The 26,833-nt window shown below is 40.6% G+C and overlaps 1 protein-coding gene across 1 annotated transcript; it reads left to right on the plus strand.

Moving 5' to 3' along the window:
* Positions 1-1,300: 1,300 nt before the first annotated feature.
* On the plus strand, positions 1,301-20,245 carry LOC117483412. Its single transcript, XM_034131742.1, has 26 exons — positions 1,301-1,390; positions 2,587-2,730; positions 2,911-3,056; positions 3,420-3,576; positions 4,349-5,718; positions 6,315-6,464; positions 6,736-6,834; positions 7,384-7,633; positions 8,430-8,486; positions 8,656-8,768; positions 8,908-9,045; positions 9,647-9,754; positions 9,918-10,076; positions 12,069-12,615; positions 12,826-12,870; positions 13,115-13,194; positions 13,415-13,527; positions 14,153-14,336; positions 14,497-14,581; positions 15,338-15,483; positions 15,631-15,721; positions 15,873-16,021; positions 17,461-17,546; positions 17,752-17,821; positions 17,956-18,080; positions 18,345-20,245. The coding sequence occupies exons 2-26, from the start codon at positions 2,604-2,606 to the stop codon at positions 18,574-18,576; spliced, it is 4,827 nt and encodes a 1,608-aa protein (XP_033987633.1). The 5' UTR covers positions 1,301-1,390; positions 2,587-2,603; the 3' UTR covers positions 18,577-20,245.
* The last annotated feature ends 6,588 nt before the right edge of the window (positions 20,246-26,833 follow it).

Raw genomic sequence — 26,833 nt, forward strand, 5'->3', positions numbered from 1 at the left:
GGGCTTCAGGGGGGTTCAATGATTTGATCCTGGTAGTTTAAATACCCAGAAGGAGGAACAAGGTAGAGAGGGTGAGTAGACGATGTTTTCTCAACTGCTTTATCGAATAGTTTGCCAAATATTTTACTTTTCAACGCACACTCTCTTTTAGTTCTGCACACGTACTCCACTGTACGTCATGACGCCATCATACATAGATGCTCCAGTGCCGTGAAGTTATTGTTATAAGTTCACGTTTTAGTTTGCGTTGTTTAGCCACAACGGCTAACGCAAGCTAAAACGTGAATTTATTATAACAATTACACTTTCCTTAAACTCATCTCCTTTTTGAAATAAATAAGCTAAATCGACGGGATTTTAAAAAGATAGATATTTTCTGTCTGAGTTTGAATATCCTATTTATTAGATAGGCTTTGTTAACTGTTATAACGGCTGCTCCGGGCGTTTGCGTAGTTAAGTCACAGCAAACAGTTGTAAATATGGTGGAACAACGGCCAACATTAAATTATAATTTAAAACATTTTTATAAAATAATGTTCTGAACGTTAAAGTTCTTATGTGGTGATGCTACTGTAGCAATCAGCTTCAACACATGGTTAGGGAAGGTAAAGCTCTCGATTAATTGTTTATGGTTTATTGTTTGGACACGACATCGACATCCTCCCCCCTCAGTTCGCCTCAAGTAAAGCTTCACTTCCGGTCAAAGTTGTACGTAGAGCTTGTAAAAAAAAATCTGTTATCTGTGAAACAGCTGATCTGAGTTTAGATGATTCGTTTTTCAAATCACTTTAGCATCGATACTTTATCTGACACCGGTAACAATCTCTGCGTTGCAGAACTCATCAGTGCTGATTCTATCAATTATATTGGTCAGAATACTACCGTCTCTAATATGATTGGACAAAGAAATGGTTGCATTCACGTCCATACGGTTATAGTAAAATAATAAAAATGATTGTAAAAACATTTTGGCGTTCAAATTGGTCTAATACTTTGTTTTATCAAACACGTGTTACATTTAATGTTCAGCCTCAAAGGATAAGTCTTTGTATTCTTGGTCATTTGTAAAGTTTGTGAGAAGAAACATCGGCTGGTTAATTTCACTTCTGATTCTAATTTGAGAGTACATTTAAAGTATACCGGAGTCAAATCAATTGGAGCACATCGCCCTTCCCTAGTTTCATAGCTGTAGCTTGTTTATCATATACTGGAGCTGGGGTGAACGGCACTTAGAAAGGACATGAATGCAGCATTTTCGCCGGAAATGCCCAAAGCAGCTATCTGTTAGCATCTTAGCATGTGCAGGAAGTAGCAAACAGTGGATGGATACAACCAGAGCCACAACACATCTGAGCGGTGTATTACGAAGCGAGATTAGTGTGTTAGCTAGGTACGTTGAGCTTAAATCCAGAGTTTTCTATATCCTAGTGTTTGCGGTTTATATCAACTAAAAAGAACCGTGCAATAACTAGCTCCTTTGAAAATAGTGTCGAATTAAAGTCGATAGTAAATCTCGGAGCAGTTCAGATTCTCAGAGAAAGGGATACTTTATTTATGTTAAGCTGTGAAGTTGCAATAGCACAAACTGTTTGCAATGCATTACTTCTTTGTTGTTGTGTTTACAGCGGCAACCTAGGTGATGCAGATGATCAGAACAGGAATACTGTGTCTTGTATGATTGTTCTTTTAGGCAGGGCATATTGTAGCCTACACTAGTTTTTCTGTTTTTCTTTTCTCATATTTGGTTGTGTGTATTATATTTCTTTATAATAACTGAACAGTCTGATTTGCCCACACGGGCTCTAAAATAAGCCTCTTATAAATGTGCAGGTGGCATGCAAAACAATAGTGTACAATATTATAGATTAGTATGAAGCTTACTTGCATATGGAATGTGGTATAATACAATTATTTTCACGTATCCTTTATTATTGGACAGTTTCAGACCTGAATGCTACTAGATAATATAGTTTTAATCTGCTGTATCAAGTTTTAAGAAGAGTAGTAGAAGGGAGTTTTGAAGATCTGTAGAGAGCACAGTTGTTAAATTAGAAAAAAAGGGAAGCGTAGATTGCATCTAGCTAGATATATAAATATATGATTTTTTTTTTTAAACAATCACTGCATTTCCTCCAGCATTTTGCTTTTTTTCTTGCAGCGTTGTTGCCTCATGACATGATATTGTTTTTATATTCCTGTAAAATTCAATTTGTAGTAAACCTCCCTGTAGTAGACTCTTGACAACAACTGGCAGTTATTTTTCCTTGATCTTTAATTTCACAGCACAGAAGTCTGCTGAAAGAGATCAAAGCTTTTGACGTTTAAGTAGAGCTGTTCGTTTTTTAGCCCAATGATTCATGGCTAGTTGTGATGTATTTGCTATTTTGTCACATACAAAAATGAAATGTTTAATTTAAAATTAATCCCACATATCTCCCGGGGGATAAATTCCATGCATTTTATTCCAAATCACATAAGAAAATACATTTTTTAAAATTGTGATAGGGTCAGGAATGTGACATCTAAAACGTAATATGTGTGGTGGATCAGTGTTTGTATTTGTCTGACTCTGTGGTGTTTGTGCAGGTCAATCCCTTTAGAAGATGGCCATGATGAACGTGGCAGTGAATGTACCTGCCTATGCAAGGCAGCCAAACCGCAGTGAGGTGCTGGCTTGGCTCAACTCGACTTTACAGGCAGGCTTCGCCGGGTTGGAGCAGGTATACACAGGTAGGTCAACATGCATACTTTTAAATGCGGGAATAACACCTCAACAAACATCATCATGAGCTAGGCCGTAGAAGTATATATTTTGTGTATACTTGTGTTGATGGTGGACTCTGAGCCGACCTGACTGCATATCATTGATTACCGTTGTGTGTGTGTGTGTGTGTTTGTGTGAACATCCAGGCGCCGCCTTTTGCCAGCTCATCGACTGCCTGTTTCCTGAAACCCTGGACCTCTCAAGCGTCCGATTCGAAAGCAATGAAAATGTGGACTCTCTCCACAACTACAGTTTACTGCAAACTGCATTCAGAAAAGTTGCAGTATTACGAGTGAGTATTGTAACAAAAGTGGGGAATGACCAATAAATCAAGGACAGTTGAAAAATTACGTCCAGAGTCTTGCACGTATGATATTAGTTATTATGTTGAGCAATAAGACACTAAGTTATCCTGTAGAAGTGACACTTCTTTTTCTTAGGTAGTTAAAAACATTTCACCTAGGAACCCTGGAAGTTTTTAGTTTAGCTGTAAAGTATCTCTTTACATATGTACATATGTTGGTCACAATTTAAAAAATAAAATGTTTAATGCTAGTTATCTATCAAAAGGGTTTTCTTATGTTCTTTGTTTAATTAGGTGTGAATATGTTTGACTGGTGAATATGAAAGTTTAAAGCCTCTTCTCTGTTTCCAGTACATCCCTGTTGAACCGCTGATGGCAAGGAACGTATCGGTCACTCTGCAATTCCTGAACTGGTTTTACCTTTTCTTTAAGAAGAACATGAGTGAGACCAGGGAGTACAATGCCTTTGAGGCCAGAGGTGGAAAGAATATTGCTCCTCCTCGCACAGGTAGGAAAAGAGTTTGTGGGTGGATGAATCACACAGTTGTTACACAGATATTGCCCATTGCAAAGGGGTGGGTGACTGAAATATGCAATATTTGTGTATTTGCCACATTTACACCATAATCCGAAATATTACAGAATGCAGAATTAGTTTTTGGTTTTCAGTATTTTTATATAGAGCATATACACAATGAGTAGCACACCAAAACCAATATATTTAAATTAAAACATTATCTGTAATCATTAAATATAACACTACAAGTTACTTTTCTCATTATGACCTAACACATAGGTTTTCATCTTTAGCCATGACACTGTAAAAAGGGGAATTTGTTTTATATAAGATGGTCAATTAAATGTGTTCTTTCATGATAGGTACTACCTGATTTACACAAGACAAAATTGAACCTACATGTTCCCAAATCAATTCACAAAGTTTGAATATGTTTGCACAATCAGTATTTTTCCATTTAAATGCTCTATTTAGACTATTACAACTATGTGAAGTCAGTTTGATATGCTGGACTTATGTTTGAATAAGCAGATTTAATGCAGAAGTCACAATTGGATGCCCTCGCATTAACATAATACTATATCAATGCCAGGTTAATTACACGCAGAGAGATAAAAAATGCAAACGTTTTTTGCCTTCTTTTGCTTTAGATAATGAAAATAAAAAAATGAAAATGAAGCTTTAGGGATATAAAGCCAGTAATATTAAGTGTTTATGTCTTAAAGCACTTGTAATGTGTTTTCACTCCCATCTGATCCCCCAGAGAGTGATGAGGAGAACGAGGTCAGAAGAGCGGCAAATGAAAAAAAACTAAATTTGAAATCTGAGGCGGATGCGAAAGCGGGGCGAGAGACAGCGGAGACAGAGGAAAGGAAAAAAATCAAGAAACAAAAGGAGGCGCAAGCAGATGAAGAAAGTCATGAAACCTTTTTGCTCTTCATCAGAAGATACTGCAGTGACACGAGTACAGACCCTTCAGTTTCTGCCTTCTTAAGTCCGACCCACTTCGCGGACGTCATTAAAACCTGCTACTCCCTGCCATACTGCCTCTACCTGTATTTGGACGTGGAGCTGGGCATAGAAAAGAACACAAGTGTCGTCCTGGTGGGATATTTCGACCAAAATTCAGGTGTCAGTGTGGTAAAGCCGCTGCTCACGCTGCAGCTGAGCGGCAGCTATGCTGACCCTCAGAACTCAGAGGACGTAGACATACACACTGTGCACACACACGCTGAAACTGATGCAAGCCTTCTAATCAAAGAGCTGAAGAGGAATGATTTTTGGCTGCCCAACGCCGCTGTGTTTTACTGTAACGCTCCAAACCTGAGGGTGAGCAACGTGTTTCTATCACACCTCCAGGCTTTCAACCAAAATATCATATCGCTCTGCGGCCTCCCCGGGATGGCGTCACGCGCCTGCCAGGCCGGACTCTTGTCTTCCTTTAGTTGCGTGGTTGACCTCATTAGAGACATCCACTACCACTACTACACCTTCCCCTCCGTCAGTGACAGTGTGAAAGGCCTATTTGCTGATGAGAAGTACTATAACCCCTCCCTTCCCATCGCTGCACAGTGTCTGTTCATCATCCACGCTTGTCAGAAGATGGTCGACTGCTGGAGGCTTTTAGTGGAGTATTTTAAGTCATTGAAGCAAGTAGAGGACGCCAACCGTATCAGAGCCCAGCTGTTGGATTATAAAATCCGCCTGCGCATCATTTTCCTCGCCCAAAATTTGGAGCCCATCCGAGCCCTTCAAGAGTTGCAGGCCTCCGACAACGCATGCGTGCCCGTGGAGCTCCAGCTGGCCTCCATGGTGATGCACTCGTTTGCGTCCAGTCTGCTCCGGCCCTCCGCCACAGAGAATTTTCTCAACAGCCGAAACGTGAATCACCTCCAAACCAACTCAGACCTGCTCCCTGTCAAAGAGGTGCACGTTGGTTCTAGTGCCAGAGACTTCCTGTGGGCCAGCGCTGTCGTGGATCTGGGGGAAGCGGACAGGAAGGTCTTCCTGAGCGATGCGAAAGCTTTCTATAAAGCAGCACTGGAGAGTTTTGCGGAGAGTCTTCCTGAGAATCTGGGGGATGTGGCACTGAGGAATATGAGCAGGGTGCTGCGACATTCTGAGGATATCAACGTAAGGATATATTTTTTGGTTCATTCAAAGTGACACTTAATGCAGTCAGCTCCTGCTTAACATTTGTTGAGCCTGTATGATACGGATTGTATATTTAAAATGAATACAATAAACTAAATCATAGTAGGGATTACATTACATTGCATTTAGCTGACGCTTTTATCCAAAGCGACTTACAATAAGTGCATTCAACCAAGAAGATACAAACTTGAAGAAAACAGAATCATATAAGTACATCAGGTTTCATAGAGCCAAAACAAGTGCTACTCAACTAGCTTTAGATAAGCCAGTCCTTTATTAGTATATAAGTGCTTTGTTAGTAATTGTATTGCTCGAAGTGGAGTCGAAAGAGATGAGTTTTTAGTCTGCGCCGGAAGATGTTTAGGGATGCAGTCAAACATGTCTTTGCTAGACTATATCAAATATTTGGGCTGTTTTCTCCAAAAAATAAAAAAATTCTCTCCAGAATTAGATATATATATATACACAGTATTAAAACTGTTATGACAAAATAGAAGACACTTTGAATCTCTGGATGCGCCGCATATTCACTATCTGTATTTTGCTTCCTTTTGATATATGTGTTTTTCTTCCAGGGAAATAAATTGCCCGCTGTAGTGGTCAGAGAGATGGCGGATCAGCTGGGTCTGTTGAAAGCTGGGGTTATCGGAAAGAAAAGTCTGGTCAGCAGCTACATCCATTTCGTCAATACCACAAAGAAGGAACAAAGTGTCGGCTGGAAAAAGGTAAACTAACAACACAATGGAGCAACGTTACCTACGATTATCAAATTACATTTTTAAGTGAAGAATACTGGTGTTACCTTATCAGGTAAACTTAATGAGTAACAGATTTCCTACAGTAGCTCATGATTCAGAAGAAAAAAAAATGTGTCCTCATTTGAATGATATATATATATATATATTGATTTGATTTACCATTGTTAAGTTGCAGAAAAACTGCTGGTTCTGAAGCTATCAAAAGTAATTACAATGTCTGCCTGTGTTCTCTTCATAGATATTGTATATGAACAGACATTTCACGAGTCTGCGTATATTCTTCATGTCGATCCTGGCCCTGCCGAGCTCTCTTCACAGGACGCAGGTGTTTGCTAAGGTGAGTGTTAATAGCTAAATCTGTTCTGAAGGCTGACAGTCGGTTCAATAACTGAATCAGATGCCATTTTCACAAAATATGTTTTAAAGTGCGATTGTATGAGGAACTTATCCATAGTCAGCGTTTACAGTATCAACCAATCAAAAAACAAAACATCATATTTTATGATCAAAACATCCCATACGTTTGTCTTTATTATAACCACTTGATACCAACAGAAAACATACACAGGAGTGAATCAAATCCAATTCAAAGGGTCCTATTATGCTCTTTGGGGTTTTCCCTTTCCTGTAGTGTGTTATATCGTTTTTTGTGCATGTAAATGATCTGCAACGGTGAAAAAACCCAAAGTTTATCTCCCTCCCCCAACCCCCAAATTAAGGAGATGTTGGTCTACACTACCCATTAGCTTATTTGGGTGACTTTGATGTTTTAATGGTTGGTTCGTAATCACAACATATATACTCATCAATGAATCAAGGACATGTGTGCTTTAAACTCTTGGTTATGTATTTTTGTGAACATGTGTGTTTTTGCTCCTGATTAAAGATGTGCAACAAGGCTCTTCCTCAAAGCAAGGAAACCGCCATATCCTTACCTGAATTGTGCGAAAGGCTAGGAATACCCAACACATCGAGCAAGCATCGGAAGAAACCTGTCCAGTCAAAAAATGACAACAAGAGGAAAGAGGAGTCTTCCTCAGATGATGGTGACGCTGCTGTGGCCAAACCACGGTTACAGCTTCCCTCCAAACGCCCCATCACGAAGGAGGACTCGGAAAACACGGACAATTCTTCAGGTAAGACTGTCAGGTGTGATTTCAGAGTGTAGTTCACGTTTTTGTACCAGCCTCAGGGACAGTTTTATCCCACTGACCACCGTTGAATTCCTGATATTACCACTTACATTTGTTCAAAATACGCTGTTCTTCGATACAGCTGTCTTTCCCGATATCTACATAGTTAAATATCATTATAGTACAGTATTACATTTCACATTGTGTTTCATTTTATTCTTAACTTATTCCTGCATTTACTTGCACTATCTAATTTAAATTTTCTTATTTACTTTACGTCTTAAAGGTGGGGTAGGTAATTCACTTCAGAAACACTTTTTGTTATATTCCATGGAATGCTCTTAACATCCCGATAGCAATGAATATATTAAATGCTTTGACAATAAATAGATACAAAATTTCATCTGTGGAAGCCGTAGCGCTGTAAAAAGCACGACCAATCATCTGAGCCGGCCCGGCTAAAATAACTGGATGGCCTACCTGCCTGTCAGCCTTCCATCTGTGCACAAACTTATCTCGTGCCCTCATTGGTCATGTGCGCGTTCGTGTGTGTTGGAGGAGGGGCTCTGTAAGGAAGTCTGAAGGAAGAGGCAGATTTTTTCCGATTGTGTACTTTCAAATTCTAGCGCACTCGAGCTGGTTTCTCCATTCTTACCTACCCCACCTTTAAGTATATTTTATGTGTATCACCATTCACACTCATAACCAACGACTAAATTGTACTTTACACAAATCTTTTAATAATACTATGCTGTACGAGATTGAAATTCAATTTGATTGTGTTTTCTCTTTTTCTCAGATGTGGTGGATGTCACCGAAGGGTCCAAAATGAGGCCCAGAAACATGAAGCCAGAAAGTAAGAATGGATGTGGAATATTGTACATGATGTAGTATTAATAATGTTATAGTTATTGACATAAATGTAAACACAATATGTACTTATTGTAGTCCTAGTGTTGTGAACAATGCTATATTTAACGTGTGTATGGAAACATATTCAGTAGGTCATTGTAACTGTATTGCAGGTGAAAGAAGTCCAAAGGCAAAGTATGCATGCGTTGAGGACAGTAAAAACGATGATGAAGACAGCGACTGCATCATTTTAACAAGAACACCACCCAAGACTGCAGACTTAACGGTAAAAATAGTTCATCCCGATGAGCATTTTTTAATACAACAAATCAAACCTGCATTTATCTCTTCATACATTCATATTCTAACAACACCTTTTTGCTTGTTAAGTTTGGTGGCATTAAAGGTTTGTGTGTGTTGTCCAGGATGTGATGGGGGAGCTGGTCTGGGGTCTGGTGGAGGGCTTTGCTTCCTGGCCAGCCGTCATTGTCCCATCTAAGGAAGAGAAGGAAGATCCAGAGTGGAGGATGGTGTCGTGGTACGGACAGAACATGTCCTCTACGGTGAGTCAGATGTGAGCGGTAAAACGTTGCAGGTTGTTACAATAATCATAAACGCTTCATAGTGACACTAAGGGTTAGGCAAAATGTGATTGGCTGAGTACATCGCTGTTTATTTTGCTAATTTAATTGTCTGCACGGAAAGAGCTACTGAGAGCAAAACTTTATGGGTTGTATTTTTATAAAACTCCATGTCGGTTGAATTAAAACTACTATGCTATTGACGTTAGCTTGGTAATTATCTCTGACCAATCAGTGGTCTGCATGGTTTTAACTCTGCTCAGATGCTTGTAACCAGACTAAGATGCAGCCAAATAAAGTACCGGATACTATCTATAACCACTGTTCAAACAGATCTTTAATTGGAAAGCTTTTTTAAACCACTAACAAGTTTAGGCAATGACAGTTTTAGATTCTCAGTCTCCCTTCAAAAATGCTCCATGATAATCTATATAAATAAGAGAATCCTAGTATCAAAATCAAATCTTTTTTAAACTATTTTTCATATAGTTTTAAAATGTGTTTGAGTTTGAAATATTGTCTATTGTCAACACATTGCCATGCACTACTTATAGTAACTGAATAAATGTAACTCTGGTTCCAGATCAAGTTTCAGGCTCTGAAACCGCTCGCTTCCTTCGCCCAGCACTTCTCCTCCAACTCCTTCGCCATCCTCGACACCTACCGAGAATCCATCTTCTTGTCTTTGAAGGTCTGAGAGTCTCTCTGTGTATTTCCTGATAAACATAAACTGAAAATATGTTGTTGACTTGACCGCCCACACAACATATAACATGTGTATGGGATCCTAAAAAATGCACATATGTGAAGCAGATTTGTGCTCTTGCTAACATGTTTGTATCCATGCCTTTTAGGAGGCAGCCCTGCGTTGTCAGAAGCCGTTTCCTGCGTCTGATGAGGACCGCGACGAGCTGCTGAAGCAGATGTTGGACTGGGCCCTCGGAGGGTTTCTGCCCTCGGGGCCGGGCGGATTCAAAGCAACGGCAGCCTCAAATGGTAGGATTGAAGGAAGTGCCTGAATAGATGTATCACTGCCTGAATAGATGTATCACTGCTTTCAGACTGTGGAGGGTAAAAGGAGTTTTTTCTCAGAGGCATTTGACACCAATTAAGCATTCATATGTATTCATATGTATCTTTTACTGTGCTTTTGTTGTATATTGAATACACTTTTCCGGACAGCACTATTGAAAGCAAAAGTCTGAACATCAGCTAACTGCTAGCCTTGTCGCATTTCGGTATGTTAATGGTTTTCAATGAAATGGAATTTTTTAATGGATTTGTATCTGTCTTTTTGATAAAATGTTCTATTTCAGTAGAGTTGTACAGCAATTCCATAGAATTATACCTTGAAACTTTTCTGTTTCGAATGTGTTAGCAACAACTACAGCTCTTATTAAAAATGTACTGGAGCAGCAGACTGGGTACTTTCATCATTGTATCTCATAGGTTTCTTTCATATTTAATAACATGACCAGCACTCTATAAGTGTACATTTGTTCTAGCTTTAAGCTGTTCTCTTTGCTAAAAATATGTCCACAGTGTTTGCAACAAAAACAGCATTGATATTTTTTTATCTAGACATGGATTCAACCACTTTAACTGTTGAGTTTATTCAGTTTTCTTTGAGGATTACTACAAATGTCTTCTCATTTCTGGAAGAGAATGACCTGTTACTGCTTCTTCATTAAGTGTTCACGGTCTCCCAACTTTTAAGTCAAGCACACAATTCTTTTTTGAAATATAAATGTGCATCAAAAAGCACATAGGAGTTCAAACACGGGGACTCGAGCTAACGTGTAAAAAGCCCTTCAGAATCACAATCAGGTTTATTGTAAAGAAGGTTACACATAAAAGGAATTTGTTTTGGTGCATAACAATAAACATAGTAAGGGAAAATAAAAATACAATAAACAAGATGTGAAGAATGTCTGTGAAGATATGTACGGTTATGTGCAGAATATAGGGTTGTGCAACGATTACCAGTATAAAGCATGTGTGAAATATGCTGAGATATGACTCCAAAAGATGTGCAACGTACTTGGGGGGAGGGGGTGCTTTAACTCTGGGTCGCGGTGTTTCCGGCCCTGTTGATGAGGCCAGCTACAGGAAGTGTTTTTGAGGTTTTAGTCCTTGGAGGGCTCGGCCTCCATCTCTCCTGCCCGCCTCAGAGTCCTGGAGGCGACAGGTCCTGCAGCCAATCATCTTCTCTGCTCAGTGAGTGATGCGCTGCAGTCTGCCCTCCACCAACACCAGGTGGTGATGAAGGAGGTAATAATAATAATAATAAATTATATTTCTATAGCGCTTTTCTCTAACTCAAAGACGCTAGAGGTGACCATGGACTCCAGACACCGATGGCAGTTTAGAAGGTCACCATGTTCAGGTGATTTCCCATCCACTGTTTGTATGCACACATTGAAATGTGCATAAAAGCAGGTGGATGTGGAGTGGAAAGGTTGTTTACACTTGGCTGAAGTAGAAACAGATTCAGCACATAAATGATGGCATACATGAATCATTTAACTTCAACGTCAACTGAATCTTCCTCTCCACTGAATACATGAAGCAACAGATTTAACTCATTAATAGATGAAACAAACAGATGTCATATTTCCATAATGTTTTCTATGCTTCTTTCAACATTTGAGGTTCGACCGGCACTGTTTTAATTCATCTTGTTGCGCCCTCTTCTTCTGCAATGTTACAATAACTTAAATATATAACTCGTAATTGCATGTTGGTATTCCAGTTCCTTCCGATTTCTTTTGCCATTTTTCTCAAAATTCGGTTACAATTTCCAATACATTTGGACGGAAACTTGGCTAATCGTGGAAGTGAGGAAGTGCGCCATTGTTGTCTGTGACAAGTTCATACAACAAGATAGAGAAAAAGTTGGAGTGTTGCCAGACAGCATCTTGTTAAAGAAAACCGCTTCACAGACTTGTATACATACATCATGTTACTGTATTTACCTATAAATATAACTTATTTACTGTTGTGTAAAATATCTGATGCTCACCTCTATTATTGTCTCCTGTTTAGGTGTAACTAAAACAAACAACAGGCCAAAAGTGATGAAGAAACTCTTCTCGAAGGTCATCTCCTCTCACACGGCCATCAGCTCCTCACCCCCGATAAGCAGCAAGAGCAACATCCTCAGCACTCTGACGAAAGAAGTGTCAATCTGCTTAAACAGACTGTCGCTGGAGAAGTACTCCCACAGACCTGCAAATGGAAACACATTGGAAGAAGGATTTAAGTTTGCAGGGAAATCCAATAACGGAGTTGCGAAAGAGAAGGTGTCTAGAGGAGGATGGGAGGGGGAGAGGAATGACTGGAGAGGAGTATTGGAAAAGGAGAGAGGGAGCGGTAAGGGAGGGAGTAAAGGAGGGAAGGTGCAGAAGAAGAAATTCAGTCCGTCTGATGATCTTTGTGATGATGATGTGTCACCGGATTATGTGCCCTTCAAGACGAGGGACTACGCCAAAACGTACAATAAAGTCAACCATCCGTCGAGCACGTACACACAGCCGGACCAGAAACGCAGAGGTAGTTCATCACAATCTAAATCTTTCATTTTCTTTCTCATTCACAGATGTAAAACAGGTCATGTAAAATATATATAATTAAAACGGTGTAAATGGAGGCAATTATTAAGCAAGGAACATTCGTGAAAAACAAAAATAAATGTATATTGTATACGTATATCTGAGTACTAGATTTGTGTTTGATATATTGATTTTATTTTTTTCCTTACAGAGAGTGCCATCCGTAGGATCATGGACTTAAAGCTGGACATTGAGGGTAAGAGCTTAGGCATGTTGTATGTCCTTTTTGATGTAATTAGTTTCTTTGATTTTGTAGCGGAGAATATTGAAGTGAGCAGTTAATTAGTCGATTTTATGTGCACAGTTCTATATGAATGAATGTGAGGTAATCTATTATTAGGTTTATATGATTTCTAAGGTTTGAAACATATTTATCGTATAACATGAAAGGCATGCTTTTAAATGTAGTCATTGTGTCTTTGTTTGTATTTTGTCTGCAGGCTTTTGTTTGTGCTGTGGTACTGAAGACGTGGAGATATTTCACCCTCTTTTTAAAGGCAGCCTCTGTGTGAATTGTAAAGTAAGGAATCATCAACTTGTCTTAATGTTTCGAACAAGCCGTTACCATTGTGCTGTGAATATGTGTGTGAAATAGGAAGAAACATTCCCCCTAGATAACACACTATCCGAATTGATTTTTCAGAGGGATCAAAGTGCATTTGCACTGTTCTTTCTCCTGTGCTCTACCTCTGTTAAACCGTCCCTAACCAGTGTCTGTGATGCTGTCTGTGTCCCTGTAGAATAACTTAACAGAAACTCTGTATCGGTACGATGACGATGGATATCAGTCCTACTGCACCATCTGCTGCTACGGAATGGAGGTCATAATGTGTGGCAACGACAGCTGCTGCAGGTTGGTTAATCTCTTTCTCTTAAGTTTTATTAGCTATATAAATAAAAGGTTTTCTTTATTTGTCTAAAAGTGAAATACAGTGTGGAACACATCTGCATTAAAGTATCTTAGAACGACCAGACCAATGTAGGTGAGCTCTGTACTTAAATCCAACATGTTTCAAATAATGTTCCAACCTAAGAAATATGTCATTTTAATCAAGGTGTGTTTTATTTTGTCGCCTGTCAATGGCATCATATGCTCTTTACCCCCTGTAGTTGCTCTGACTTATAAAATATGTTTTCATGAATTGCATGCTTTGCGCAACACAGTTATCCAGTGGAGACATTCATAATAAGATATTACAATTTTGCTAAAGCTTAGCAAAATTGGTACATGGTGGATCATCCCAACCACCAAGTTAATGCATCATAAAGTGAGATTTTATTTTAATTTAAGTATGATTGAATTAGCCAGACAACCTCAGTGATAGGAGCTTTTTTTGAACTCATCTTATTGTAAGTTATGAAGTTAAGGCTACAAGAACTACAAACTGTTTTTGTCTGAGAGACCCCTAGATAAAGGTATTTCAGACTCTTCATTAATTGTCTTTCCAACCCGTTCTGCTCTACCTCTCCATCTGCAGATCCTATTGCGCGGACTGTATGGACATCCTGGTCGGTGCGGGGACGTTTGATTCGTTGACGGAGCTGGATCCGTGGATCTGCTTCCTGTGTCAGCCTCATCGACCGCACGGCGCTCTGATTCCCAGAGAGGACTGGAGCATCCGTGTTCAGGAGTTATTCGCCAACAACAGTGCCATGGAGTTTGTGAGTGATCTACAGAGCTTTTGTTTTAACAATTGTTCATGTCTAACACAGTTATATATGTGGTTATATTTTAGCAATTCATTTTCTGTCAATCAACAAGTTAATGATTTGACAAATCTCCTTTTTAATATTATGTTGCTGTTTTTTTTTTATCTTGTAGGAGCCTCACCGTGTTTACCCGTCCATCCCTGCAAACCTGAGGAGACCGATCAAAGTTCTGTCCCTGTTTGATGGCATAGCAACAGGTTAGTGAACACACACATTTAACTTTCTGTAAACAATAAAAATACTTACAGGAAAAAGCGAATGTGTTGTAAACGTTGGATAAAAGCGTCAGCTAAATGTAATGTAATAGGGGATAGTGGTGGTCTAATGGATAGTCAGGTGGGCTGAAGATCGGAATTGTGAGTTCAAATCCCGCCAGGAACACCACCACTAGTGTGCCCTTGAGTAAGGCACTTAGTCCTTAGTTACTCCAGGGAGAATGTCCCTGTAATTGGTAATTGTAAGTCGCTTTGGATAAAGGCGTCAGCTAAATGAAATGTAATGTAATGTAATGTGTTGTAAACTGGAGAAGAAGTAGAGAGATTTTCTTAATTTCTCATTTAAATAATTTCTCCTTCAAATCAAAGGGAACTTAACAATGACCATGAGTATTCATTAGAAATTAATAACACATTATTTATAGATTTTTTTTTCTTCTGGGTTCTCCGGCAGGTTCTTGAGCTCCTCTTGTCGTTAATCAACAATCTCTGATCATTTGGAGTTTATTTTCAGTAACAATATCTAAAAGGAAAATACTGTGTAAAATAATGAAGGTTCATAAGATGGATTTCACCATTATCTTAGCCCTAACATGCTTTTGGGAAACCTGTTCCTTATCAGTTCTTTATTAAGTATTTCATGATAAGATCATTCATCAAAACTCTGATTATACAAGTCTTCCTGATTCTTTTCCAGGCTTACAGCATGTTGATGTGTGTCTTTCTGTATGTGTTCAGGCTACCTGGTGCTGAAGGAACTCGGCTTCAAAGTAGACACATGTTATGCTTCAGAGATTTGTGAGGATTCGATTGCAGTGGCGACCGTCAACCACGACGGGAAGATCATCCACGTTGGAGACGCCCGCTTCATCACCCAGAAACACGTATGTTCATTTTCTGTACATTTGCAACCTTTCACACTGTCTTTTGTTTGAAGTTCTCATTTGTTGTTGTTTTGAGTCATATCTTATTTGATATATCTTGACTCAATACTGAACCAAACCATCTCTGTGTTCCTCTTTGACCTCCAGCTGGAGCAGTGGGGTCCGTTTGATATGCTGATCGGTGGCAGCCCCTGTAACGACCTCTCCATCGTCAACCATTTAAGAAAAGGCCTCTATGGTACGTTACTGTTGTGTATGTGTTTCAGCACTAAATACATTTGTTGTCAACGATTAAAAATGCCAAGTTAAAATGCATGTTTCTAACTTCATAATCATTTATTGCACATATGGTCAATGTATTTGCTGTAATCCCCTCCTCTCTCCTGCAGAGGGCAGTGGCAGGCTGTTCTTTGAGTACTACCGCATCCTCCATCTGCTGAAGCCCAAGGAGGAAGACCCCAGGCCGTTCTTCTGGCTCTTTGAGAACGTCGTCTTCATGAACACACATGACAAAGTCAACATCTGCCGCTTCCTCGAGGTGGGCACCATGCATTTGATTTATTTTTATCTTGAGCTCTTTCCTCCTCCTTCTCTTACGGCCCGTCCACACAGCGGCGTGCGTTGAAGCTTGCCGGCGGGGGGGGGGGCTGAAACTCGACCAACAACCAATCACATGAATCTCCCGCCCCGGACACACAAGCACGCGGTTTGATTGGCTAGAGCTTGTACTGGCATATGATTCGATTGGCTGACGCTTCCGCCGAAGCTTCAAAAGTTGAACATTGCTCAACTTTTGCAGCGAGTAACGCTTTTGAAGCTACGCTTCGCTCCCACAATGCAGTTCGGCGAAACGTGACGTCACCCCATTCAAAGTGAATGGGCAGAAGCGTTGAAGCTTCAACGCACGCCGCTGTGTGGACGGGCCGTTACGCAGCCTACACACGGCGGCGTGCGTTGCCGCTTGGCGGTGGGCGTGTCTTGAGCTTGGGGAGTTTACGCGAGCAACGCGACCAACAACCAATCACATGAATCTCCCGTGTCTCTCCCCAAGGGCTGGAAAATTGAAGAAGTGACCAGAAAGTCGGGTTTGTCAGCTGGAAAAAGCGATGTCTATTATTTTAGGTACTAAACAAACGGGGGCTTGCAAAACTTTTAGCTGCTGCAGGACACAAGAGTTTGCGGAAACAAGACAGGAGTTGATAATTGGAAGGGGGGGTCTGTGTAAAGTTTGTGATGGGAAGGGGGGGGGGGGGTTTCTGTTTGCAGCGGGGTAAAAAGGCTTTAAAAAGGCTCCCGTGTATGAATCTCACCATCGACATTAATGTCTAAAAAGCGATTTTTAATTAATGTCTATGGTGCTATTTTATGCAACATTGCATGGTGGCTAAATATACTGTCTATGCCTGCTGTCCATTCAAACGAAGTACACTGGATATAAACTCCCCAAACAGGCGAAAACCTACCAGTTTCACCCACTGTCTCTGCCACCTCCCTCCATGCCTGGCTCCTCCGGTTTGTATCCCGGTAGGTGAACAGGGACTGAAAGCACCGGGTGATTCCCTACCGCTACGATTATTTTCTCGTCCATTTTTTGGCATATGAGGAAATGAACTGCGGTCTGGCTCTCTCAGCATACACGCGGTTTGATTGGCTAGCGCTTGAACTGTCAGATTTGCATACGCGGGATTTGATTGGCTGCCGCCTCCGCCTCAGCTTCAAAAGTAGAACATTGCTCTACTTTTGCAGCGAGCACCGCGAGGAAAGCTACGCTTTGCTCCCAGAATGCAGTTCGGCGAATCGTGATGTCACCCCATTCAAAGTGAATGGGCAGAAGCGTTGAAGAGTCACCGCACGCCGCCGTGTGTAGGGGCCGTAACTGTTACTTTTTCCTTTCCCATTTCTTTCCCTTCCTGCTGTCCTCATAGCTCTAGTGTTTTTCTCAACAATGACTTATGTGATTATGTGATTCTTCAACAGTGCAACCCGGTGCTGGTGGATGCAGTCAAAGTTAGCCCTGCTCACAGAGCGCGATACTTCTGGGGAAACATCCCGGGGATGAGCAGGTGAGACTTTCAATTAAACATAATTTATAATGGTTGAATAACTCACAACTAATTGTGTCAGACTATGTATTTGATAAGAGTCATATGTTATTGTTAACACATAAGTATTCTATAGTTTTTACTCATGATCTTTGTTGCCCTTTCTTTGCTCTGAACTGCTGTCTCATTGCTTTGTTTAATGTTCTTAAATGTTTCCCCCCATCAGGCCCATCATAGCGTCCCAGAACGACAAGCTGATTCTGCAGGACTGTTTAGAGATCGGAAGAGAAGCTAGGGTCAGTGACTGAACCCGCTGCATCACATTTCGTTATTTCGCTCAATGTGACTTTATTTTAACCAAAAAACAAATATGATTGTGGTATTCATCAAGATACAAATAATCACTCTGTCTGTGTGGTTTTTATTCCAGGTCACCAAGGTGAGGACGATCACTACCAATTCAAACTCTCTAAGGCAGGGCAAAGGGCCGTCCTCTCTGCTGCCCGTCCTCAACAACGGCAGGGAGGACAGCCTCTGGATCACTGAACTAGAAAAGTAAGCATCTTTATAGATATATTAAAGATTGTGTATTTTTAATCAAAGGTAACAAGCTAAATGTGCTGCACACTAAAATGACAAGAAGAAGACTGTTGGTCTTCCCTGCTTTCAATTATTTCTTTTCTTTTCAAAAACACTTTTATGTGTTCATTATGTTAGTCATATTTCTGTTGATAGAAATAATCAAATATATTGTTGCATATCTAAATGTAACACCCTGAGACTTTGACTGATGAGATCTTGTCCCTTATTCTTCTCCAGGATCTTTGGTTTCCCCAAACATTACACGGACGTGAGGAACATGACCCGGCAGCAGAGGCAGAAGGTGTTGGGGAAGTCGTGGAGCGTGCCCGTCATCCGCCACCTCTTCGCTCCCCTCAAGGAATATTTTGCCTGTGAGAAGCTGCCTCCTCTGACCATATCCTCCATCTCCTCCACATCCTCCACCTCCCCATCCTCCCCTGACTCTCCAGAGATGATGCAACTCAGATAAGGGACGTTAGTTATGTTTTGTGTGGAGGATTTCCCCCACTACGTGCTTTATAAGAAATGGTTGAGCTGAAATGAACTATGCAGTCCTTTTTGGGGCTTTTGTGGATCACTGCCACAAAAAGCTATTTGTCGCCTGTGCAATCGAGAAACACTTGCAGATTGTGTGCACAGCTAGCAGTCACTCTGTCCTCCAAAGACACAAAAGAGGGATGTTTGTGATCCCTTCAGCTCTGTGCTTTAGTTTGTTATTATTTCCCCTGAACTCCTCCACCAACAGGAGTTTAAAGACACTGACAATCCTTCCTTATTGCCTAAACTACTCAGTGATTGTTAACACTGCTACGAACCAGCGACCAGCAACACATCTCAGCTTGGAATGGTAAAAGAAGCCAGTTGAAGAGCAGAGACCGGCCTCTGGTTAGTTTCGTGCAAAAGAGTTTTGCAGGAGGAAAGATATTCATCAATGACATAAAGGTGCTGATTACGTAATCCAAATATGGCATAAACCCTTGAGACTTTTAAGCATTTTTAAGTAGATAAAGAATTATGTTCACATGTTTAAAAAGGAAGATATTTTTGGTCTGTTAATATTCAAGCATTTTTGTGTGAATCATGTTATACTGAAAGCTGCCTCCTTTCTTTACTGTTATATTTGAATCATGTTGGTTGTTTACAGGAGAAAAGCAGAACTTGCAATATATTTTCATTAGATCAACATCTACTGTAGTTTTATATAGTTTATATTCTGCAGCAAGCTTGGTCGTTATACCAAAATTACCAAAATTGTCGGTATCGATGAGAAGAAACCAGGTTTTTGTGGCTTAATTTCCACAGTATAGACACTAAGTCAAAGTTAAAGCCTTTTATTGTCATTGTACACAGAGTATAACGAGATTCAGAGTGCAACACTGATCCTCTTTTTAATGAATTGTCCTAATGTTTTCATCCTTTTTGTTCTATCTTCATATCTTTTACTGTTGTTTTAGGGAAGTGGAAAGTAATTAATTGTAACATTTTCACGTGTTTTTTAAAGGTTGCTTTGTGTATTTGTGTGTGTATCTTATCATTGATTTTCAGTATTATGTTTTACTTTAGAGAAACTAAATGTTATTTATAATAACATATTTGATCCTTCAGTATCAATGGGGAGACGATCCGAGTCCAAAAGGATCTTTTTTTTTCAACCAGCTGCTTATTTGTTGTTAAATAGAGTTTCTTATTTGTCAGGGGCACGGGAAGCAAAACATTCATTATCAGATGATTTTTTTTTTTTTCAACAGAACATAAGTTGTATTCGACAATAGTGTTACATTGAAATGACTAATTGTCACAAAATGTTTATATTTACTGCTTTTTTGCTGACAAAGTGATTGTGAGGATGCTGCACCACTGAGGCATGTGGCCTTATTGACCGATGATTGTAAAGAAAACTACTAGTCTTTTTTTTATTGTAAGTGGGCTGTACTCTATTTTTACACAGAACACCAGAGGGCTGGATTGAGAGGTACACAGGGTTAAATGTTCATATTTAAATGTGGGTAGAGTACAGTACCAGATATTTTAATTGATAAGGGGAATAATGTATGTTTTGCAAAGTAATTGTTTGAAAATAAAGATTTGTTTTACTTGGGACTTGACAAGACAAATAAAAGAAAGAAATTGCAAAATGATCCCACGGATGGCTTCTCTTTTTCTTTGTTTTTTCCTTCACAATTTGGGGTTAGTTTTGTAGATTTTGGAAGACTATATTTAAATGTCATTTCTTCTACCTTGTAATCAGGATGTACCGGGATTCCTTTAACTTTATCTTGTACAGTTTCTGAATTTTTCATTCATCAGTTTTTTTTAAACCTGAGGCCTGTACTACGAAGCTGGATTTTCGCTTAGCCGGCTAACTTCAGGGAAATCTCGGGCTTTCCGGTCCTACGACGCTGGTTCTCTTTTTAGCGGGCTAGATCTCCATGGTAACTTATGCTGAGCGACAAACCTGCTCCGGAGCAGGTTAGGTGGCAGGCTAAGAGATCAACTCAGTGAAAGCACCGCCTGCTGACCAATCAGAGCTCCGTGTGCGGAGTTTAAAGCGATCAATTCATATTACAGGATAGAGGAAATACAGAAAAACTGCCGTTGCAGGAAAGACGGCCGGCCAAAATCAACTGACTATGTGAACGTGAAAATTAATAGAATATCCCCTCCCATCTTCAGAGCAATCTGACTATTATAATATTAGCGTTAAGAAAGCTTACTTAAATATCTGCCACGACATAAGTAACCGAATCAGAGTAACATTAAGTACAGTCCGCGGCACTGTTACCCCATTCACACCAACGGTGTTTCGGGGCCGGTTCGGTGCTGGTGCTTGAAAAGCACCGGGTTTTCCTGTTCACACCGCAGCGGAGCAGCCTCTAAGCTCCGGAATCCGGTTCGTTTCGAGCACCAAAAAGTTGTCCGTGTAGAAGCAAGAACCGCTTACGTCGGAGGGGGGCGAGATTAACCTGAGATAACAGTTAAGGAGAGTACGGCAAATAAAAGTTGTAACAAGCAGTAGTGCTGAGCAAAGTGACTAGAACGCAACCACACACTTGTAAAAAAAAAAACACGCTTTATAAAGTCAGGCAACACTAACCAGGCTTCGTGTGATTCTGTTTATTTGTACCTTACTTTGACCATCCGTTCGCTGTTATTGATCATTGTGGAGAGCAGGCAGACGTTTTGTTTGTTATTATAGCAGCTATCGGATGGAATCAATACATGGGCTGCACAGGTTGTCATGTCCGACTATCACAAGTAGAATCATAATGAAAAATACGCCGGTAAAAAGTGCCTGTATAAAACGGCTTAGCAAGTAGTCAGTTTAGCTTCGGTTGCTATGCTAACATCACCCATGTTATACCAGAGAAACTTTCATAACAGCGTTGTGATGCCAAACAGCGTCAATTCAGACTGACACACATTCACTTAAGGGGAATTGGGGATATGTACCAGCTGCTTGTGTGACAGTCAGACAGTGAATACTTTAGAGCCGTGTGAGCTAACCCGGAGCTAACGGGAGAATACACTCCCGTTGAAGAGCAGTCAGCACTGCAGCGGTCGGTAAATGCCGCTGAAACACATTAATAAACAATGAACCACGGCACTCTGGAGAAAAGTATAAGGTTGGAGAAGTCGTTATTTAATTTAATCTGGCTTCGTATGATTAAAAGCAACACGATGATCGACCCGACACAGTCCCCGGCCCGTTGTTGTTGTGAGGTGAGCTCCGTTGGGGAGAAACTCAGCGACGTAAACTGTGACGTCATGACGCAGCAGCGGCAGCACCAGTCGGGCTCTGAGCGGTGTGAAAAGAGCCGGCGCTAAACCGAAGAACCGGTTCTGAACCAGAAAAGCTCTAGCACGGAGCTAGAAGGGGAAAAGCCTTGGTGTGAAAGGGGTATGTGAGTGCAGACGTCGATGTGTCCCATTATCATTCATATCCAGTGGCGACTGGTCATTAGGGGCAGGTGGGGCACAGCCCCACCTAGTGTCAGCAGAAAGTATTACAAATAATGATTACAAAAATGCAAAAAATAAAATAAAAAAATATATAAAATATATTTTAAGATCATGTTTAATCATCTGATTCGTCTGTACATTGCTGTTTTAGTCTGTGTTCTTCTAATTAGTGTGTCTACAGTCACAGTGTGTGCCTATTGAGCTGTTTAGAGCCATGTGGGACAAAACCTGATTATGCCCCTTCCTCTCGCTGTGAAGTCAACGGTGACTGTAAAAACTACACTGCGCATGCTCAGAGTATTTTGTAATGAAATGTGTGTGGCAAAAAAATAATGACCAGAGGGGCATGGAGCTACCATCCCCACTATACGTCGTCTCAAATCATTCAGAGCTGATTGGCTGTAAGTACGTGTGCCGCGAAAAGTGTGCTGTGTGAAGAGGAGACGAGAGAGCTGCAGTGGCGCGTCCTAAAACCAGGAAGTAAGCTGCGCATGGCTTCCCTCGACAAAAAAGCAATGAGATTTCTCCAGAGGATTTTAGAAAATAGCTCGAAATAAGATCTGTGGGAAACGTACCTGTTAGATAAATGCACGTTTTGATTAGCCGGATAACATCCACATGTCTACCCTACTTTTATAATTTTTTTATCATAAATCTATGGATTAGATTTATGATAGACTTTTGAAACTACAAGAACATAAGGAGGACTTTTACAAAAAAGTAATAGAAATGTTTGTCCAGAAGGATAGGCAAATGGACTTCATCTTCAAGTCAAGGTAAGACCGCCATTTTATTGAAAATGGGATCTTACTAAGAGAGAACAATTCAATATTTAAATGATAAAATTACATTTTTTGGGTATCCTTTTGTTGAACTGTCTGTTTAAAATTAATCGAAGCATCAGACAAAAAAAGCTTTTGAAAATAATATTATATTTTGGTTTAGGTCAAAATATAATATTTGTAAACCTGAAGAGTCAGTGCCAGTGCCTCACCAGCCATGAACCTCACTGCACGTTACTGCAGAAGCTTATAGACATCTAAGTTTTTTGTGCCCCACCACTTTTGTACATATAAAAACGCCACTGTTCATATCATATCACATCATAATGTATCATATATTTCCTTATTTGAGTCAGCTTCTTGAGCCGTATCTGGCCGTGCAACACTCACAGTGTCACATACTGTATGCAGAAGTATTATTTTAAGCAACACATTAAGTTGACGAAACACTCGAGTCAAATGTAATTAAAGTCAGATCCACTCGTGTCTTGGACGGGGCAGTGATTTCATAAACCTGTTAATGTACGCATTCAAACACTTTTTCTTTTACCAGCTGTATTCACCTTGCAGGTGCAGCTATGTGGCTTTTATCCTGGATAAAGTGTTTAAGTCATGGATGTTTAAAGTTTAACTTCTTCATATTTGACTAATATTAAAGTTCACTTTTCATTCAGGAAGTATGACGCTGCGCTGTCAGTACGCTTGTCCGTGTTTGAGATTGGTCGAATGCTCCAAATACCACCCCTTTCATGTGAACGCGCACCTAAGGACACGGCTGGCTTGAGCGATCCACTTGATAACCAGCGTCGTAGTACAGTTTAGCCAGAGCGCGTATGTTTTGGATTGGGCCAACCGGCTAACTCAAACATATCCAGGTTAGGTTGAACCAGCTTCGTAGTACAGGCTTCTGGTGTGCAGCCATGTTTGACTCAAGTTTACTTATCAATACTAAAATTAAATTATACCTCCTTTGAAAGCCTTGTTTTTAGTCTTATGCATCCGACCTGGAAAACTTTGCAGCCAATATAACTTTATCAGAATTCTTTATCAACTTTGGTACTTAAAACAGATAAAGTAATTATCGTAGTTGACTTTAATATTCATGTTGACGACGATAAAAATAGCCTTACTGTTGCATTTAAAGGTAGGGTAGGTACGTTTGAGAAACCGGCTCGAGATCGCTAGAATTTGAAAATACACAACCGAAGAAAATCTGCCACTTCCTTATAGAGCCCCTCCTCCAACACACACGAACGTGCACATGACCAATGAGGGCACGAGATAAGTTTGTGCACAGATGGAAGGCTGACAGGCAGGTAGGCCATCCAGTTATTTTAGCCGGGCCGGCTAAAATGATTGGTCGTGCTTTTTACAGTACTACGGCTTCCACAGATGACATTTTTTTATGGATTTTTTGTCAAAGCACTTAAGATATTCATTGCTATCGGGATGTTAAGAGCATTCCATGGAATATAACAAAAAGTGTATCTCGAGCCGGTTTCTCAAACTTACCTACCCCACCTTTAACTCTATATTAGATTATATTGGTTTCCGTCAGAGTGTAAATAAACCAACCCACTATAATCTGTGTGGCTGTGGCTCAGTGGATAGAGTGCTGGACTTTGAATCGGGTTAGCAAGTTCGAGTCCCACTACAGTCAGCATGTCGTTGTGTCCCTGGGCAAGACACTTCACCCCAAATTGCTCCTGTGGGGGTTGTCCACAGTCCTGAATGTATGTAAGTCGCTTTGGATAAAAGCGTCTAACAAATGACATGTAATGTAATAATCACACACTCGACCTTGTTCTGACTTATGGTATTGAAATTTAGCAACTATTAGTCCAACCACATAATCCTGCTTTATCCAACCATTTTGTTGTAACTTTTGAAGTACTGTTACTAGACTACAAACCATTAGTCAAAAGCTCCTGCAGCAGAAACCTATCTGTTAGTGCTATAGCCAAATTTAAGGAAGAGATTCCATCAATACTTAACTCAATAGCATGTCTGTATGTAAGGGAGGAAACTTATACAAAATGTACACCACCCCAAATTGATCATGTTGTTGATAGTGCTACAGGTGCGCTGCGAATAAAATTAGACTCTGTTGCTCCTTTGAAAAAGAACAAAATAAAACAACATAGACTAGCTCCATGGCATAATGCCGAAACCCGCAAAATAAAGCAAAAGTCGAGACAACTTGAAAGGATATGGCGTTCCACTAAACTTGAAGAATCTCAACCAAGAGTAAAAATGAGAACGTAAATAAATAAAAACAAAGGGAGGGGGAGGTTGGCAACGTTGTTTTAATGTCAGAGAATTCGTTCTCAAAGTAGGACAGAAACGGTTGCCAGACCTTATAGTACTTTGTGATAGAGCCCCGGGTAGTGTGCTTTAGCTGCTCAAGTTTAAGATGGGACATTACTTCTTCTACCCAGCGCTTATGGCGGTGCAGCCTTCTTCCAACTAAAGAGTATCAGACGTCTAGCAAGTAGGGTAGAGAATGCCACAGCCTCAGCCTGATCAGTTATTCGTGTCTCCTGTGGGACCACGCCAAATAATGCAGTCAATGGGTTTGCATCCACAGCCGTGTTACACATGTACGAAAAGGTTTTAAATATACCAGTCCAAAAATGGGCCAATTCTGGACAGAGCCAAAACATGTGACTTAGGCTGGCCGGGTCCCGACTGCACCTGATGCAGGTTGGGTCTAAACCTGGGTAACATTTGGCCAGTTTACTTGCAGATAGATGTAACCTATGCAAAACCTTAAATTGTAGCAGCCCATGTCTAATCCACATTGAGGATGAGTGGACAAATGTAATAGCTGCCTGCCAAATAGTATCTGATATAGTTATCCCCTCTTCCTCCCATTGCCACATTAAGTGATTAAGCAATGGGGCGGCGACCCTCTGAATATGGTCATATAATACAGACACCAGACCCCTGTCACAGGGATCCATATTTAAACAGTCATCAATCCAGGTACTCTGTGGGGCTGCTAGAGAGAAGTGGGTCCTGACATAACTACGTATCTGCAAATATCTGAAGAAACATCAAATCAAATCAAATCAAATCAAGTTTTATTTATATAGCACATTTTTTAAACGATTTTTGGTCGAGTGCTGTACATGCAATAAAAACACTTTACTACAATAGCAAACAGAAGACAATAAATTACAACAGCAAAAATAAAATCACACATGTCAGGAGTCGTGCTCCGCTCTGACTAGAAAGCCAGAGAGAAGAAGTGAGTCTTTAGTGTTGATTTAAAAACCCCTAGGGTCTGGGCCGACCTCACATGGAGGGGTAGAGTGTTCCAGAGCATGGGGCCAGCAGCTGCGGAGGCTCGGTGCCATCGGGTTTTGAGCCTGGTCTTGGGCACTATCAGCAGCAGCTGGTCAGCCGACCTTAAAGCTCTGGCTGGGGTGTAGCGCTGGAGGAGTTCTGCTAAATAAGCCGGAGCCAGCCCATTTAGGGCTTTGAAAACAAATAAAAGAAGTTTAAAATCTATTCTGAACCGAACTGGAAGCCAGTGCAATGAGGCCAGAATTGGGGTGATGTGGTCACGCTTTTTATGGCCAGTCAGAAGACGTGCAGCTGCGTTCTGCACTAGCTGCAGGCGTCTAATTGAGGCCTGGTCCATACCCACATACAGAGCGTTGCAGTAATCCAGTCTCTAGGTAACAAAGGCATTAATAACCCTTTCTAGATCTTTAAAAGATAAAAACGACTTGGTCTTGGCCAATAGTCGTATTTAAAAAAAGCAGGATTTGACTACGTTTAAAAGCGCTATTGAAGGTCACTCCAAGGTTCATGACAGAGGGGAGGATGTTTTTATTGAGGGAGCCCAGAATTTCAACCGGGGAGGCTGGAGGTTGGGGTCCAAAAAAGATGACCTCGGTCTTGCTCTCGTTGAGGTTGAGGAAGTTTTGGCTCAGCCAGGATTTTATCTCTGTTAAGCAGTCCATCAGCTGCTGTAGT

The sequence above is a fragment of the Trematomus bernacchii genome, unplaced genomic scaffold (assembly GCF_902827165.1).
Source record: "Trematomus bernacchii unplaced genomic scaffold, fTreBer1.1, whole genome shotgun sequence".
Classification (NCBI taxonomy): Eukaryota; Metazoa; Chordata; class Actinopteri; order Perciformes; family Nototheniidae; genus Trematomus; species Trematomus bernacchii.